This window comes from Helobdella robusta, assembly GCF_000326865.2.
Source record: "Helobdella robusta unplaced genomic scaffold HELROscaffold_52, whole genome shotgun sequence".
NCBI classification, from domain to species: domain Eukaryota; kingdom Metazoa; phylum Annelida; class Clitellata; order Rhynchobdellida; family Glossiphoniidae; genus Helobdella; species Helobdella robusta.
In genome coordinates, this window is record NW_008705269.1 from 132,859 (window position 1) to 134,462 (window position 1,604).

Sequence of the window (1,604 nt, forward strand, 5' to 3'; positions counted from 1 at the left end):
AATAAATAACATTTGTATTTATATTGAACAGTTTTTATGATTAAATAAAAATTATTTAACAAAAGTAAATTAACAGAAATTATTTAAAAAACATAAATTTAAAAGTGAAAAAATAAAATATACATGTCTTTTTCTATTTTCTATTAGTTACCGTAGAAGGAAATTTGATGAACTTTAAAAGATGGAGTTGGGGAGAATTAAATTGAACCGAATCAAGCAATATGAATAGACAGAAAATAAAACTCTCGCGCCAGTATTTGTATAAGTGGCTCAGGAACGTAAAAATGCTCAAACGGTTTCCAATTTTTTATATTTAAAAAAATATTGAAAATAACATTGAACCGTTGCAATAAATCTACATTCGTTGTATATATAGTAAAACACAAGTAACCAACTAACTAAACAAATTGACGATTCCAAAGTCAGTTCCCCTGTTGTTAGATGCCACGCATTTATATTCACCATAATCAGATTCCACGAGATCTCTTCAATAGTATTAAAATTATTAATATCTTTTATAAAAATATTAATACGTTAAATTAAAAAATTGTTAAAAGTTGAAAGTTAAAAACCTTAGGATAAAAATAAATAATATTGTGTGTTCAATATGATTTTGCCAATTGATTGTTAATGTAGAGGGGTTATGCAGTGTTAGTACCCAAATTATATGCGTCCAAGTAATTTATTCAATTTGATTAATACATAGATTAATAACACATATAATAACACATATAATACACATACACACACACACATATATATATATATATATATATATTATATATATATATATATATATAATGTTGGTAATAGACCATAATTTTTACAATATTCTATAAATTCTACCGAATGTTTGGCGTTAATATGTTTGTAGTTCGTTTTTTCGATTTTTCTCACTAAAGCTTTTGGTGAAATTTATTAAAATTCAAAATAAACTTATTTTTCGAATTCATGCTGCAAATAAGGCCATATTTCCGAATGAATCATTATCAGTGCTCCTTGCTGTATATATAGGGAACAGAGGTGGACATGGGTTGGGCTAACCCATGGGTTGGGTTGGGTTGGGTCCAAATTTTTTAAAATTGTGTGGGTTGGGCTGGGTTGGGTTGAAATTTTCAAATTTTATTATAAATAATTTATTTCTGTATTTTTTTTTATTCTTAAACGAACATTTTAACTAGTTAATAATCGGTGTATTTTATATCGCTGTAATATTATTGTATCTTTGGTCTATCGTTTCCACTTTCTTTTTGTGATTATTGAGTTGAGCAAAAAGTGACTTCTTTCCGATCGAGAAAATTAGTTTTATTTACAAGTATGGCAGAATCAGAAGAAATTCAGCGTCATTTGAGAGGTTTGTGTGATTTAAATTTGCTAAGTTTGCGAAAGTAAAAAATCTAATAAATTTCACATTAACATTTTTTATGTTTTATTCCTTTAAAGATTTAATTGTTATTTTTCATAATTTCAAATCTCTTCAGTCTTTACAGTTACACTTTACAGACATCAGAATTTTTTCTCAATTGCTCATTTTACTTATTTACCTGATATTCATGTTTCATTTTCTTTCTTTTTTCTACCTAGAAATGGTTTTTTTCAAATTT

General features: G+C 26.1%; 1 protein-coding gene across 1 annotated transcript in view; it reads right to left on the minus strand.

The window, feature by feature from the left end:
• Positions 1-394: 394 nt before the first annotated feature.
• HELRODRAFT_86450 (hypothetical protein) overlaps positions 395-1,604 on the minus strand; it is a gene marked incomplete at both ends in the record, with an annotated part of 9,965 nt that continues 8,755 nt past the window's right edge. Inside the window, one exon of the mRNA XM_009027920.1 lies at positions 395-485. Within this exon, the coding sequence (XP_009026168.1) occupies positions 395-485 (91 nt within the window). The remainder of the gene's footprint in view (positions 486-1,604) is intronic.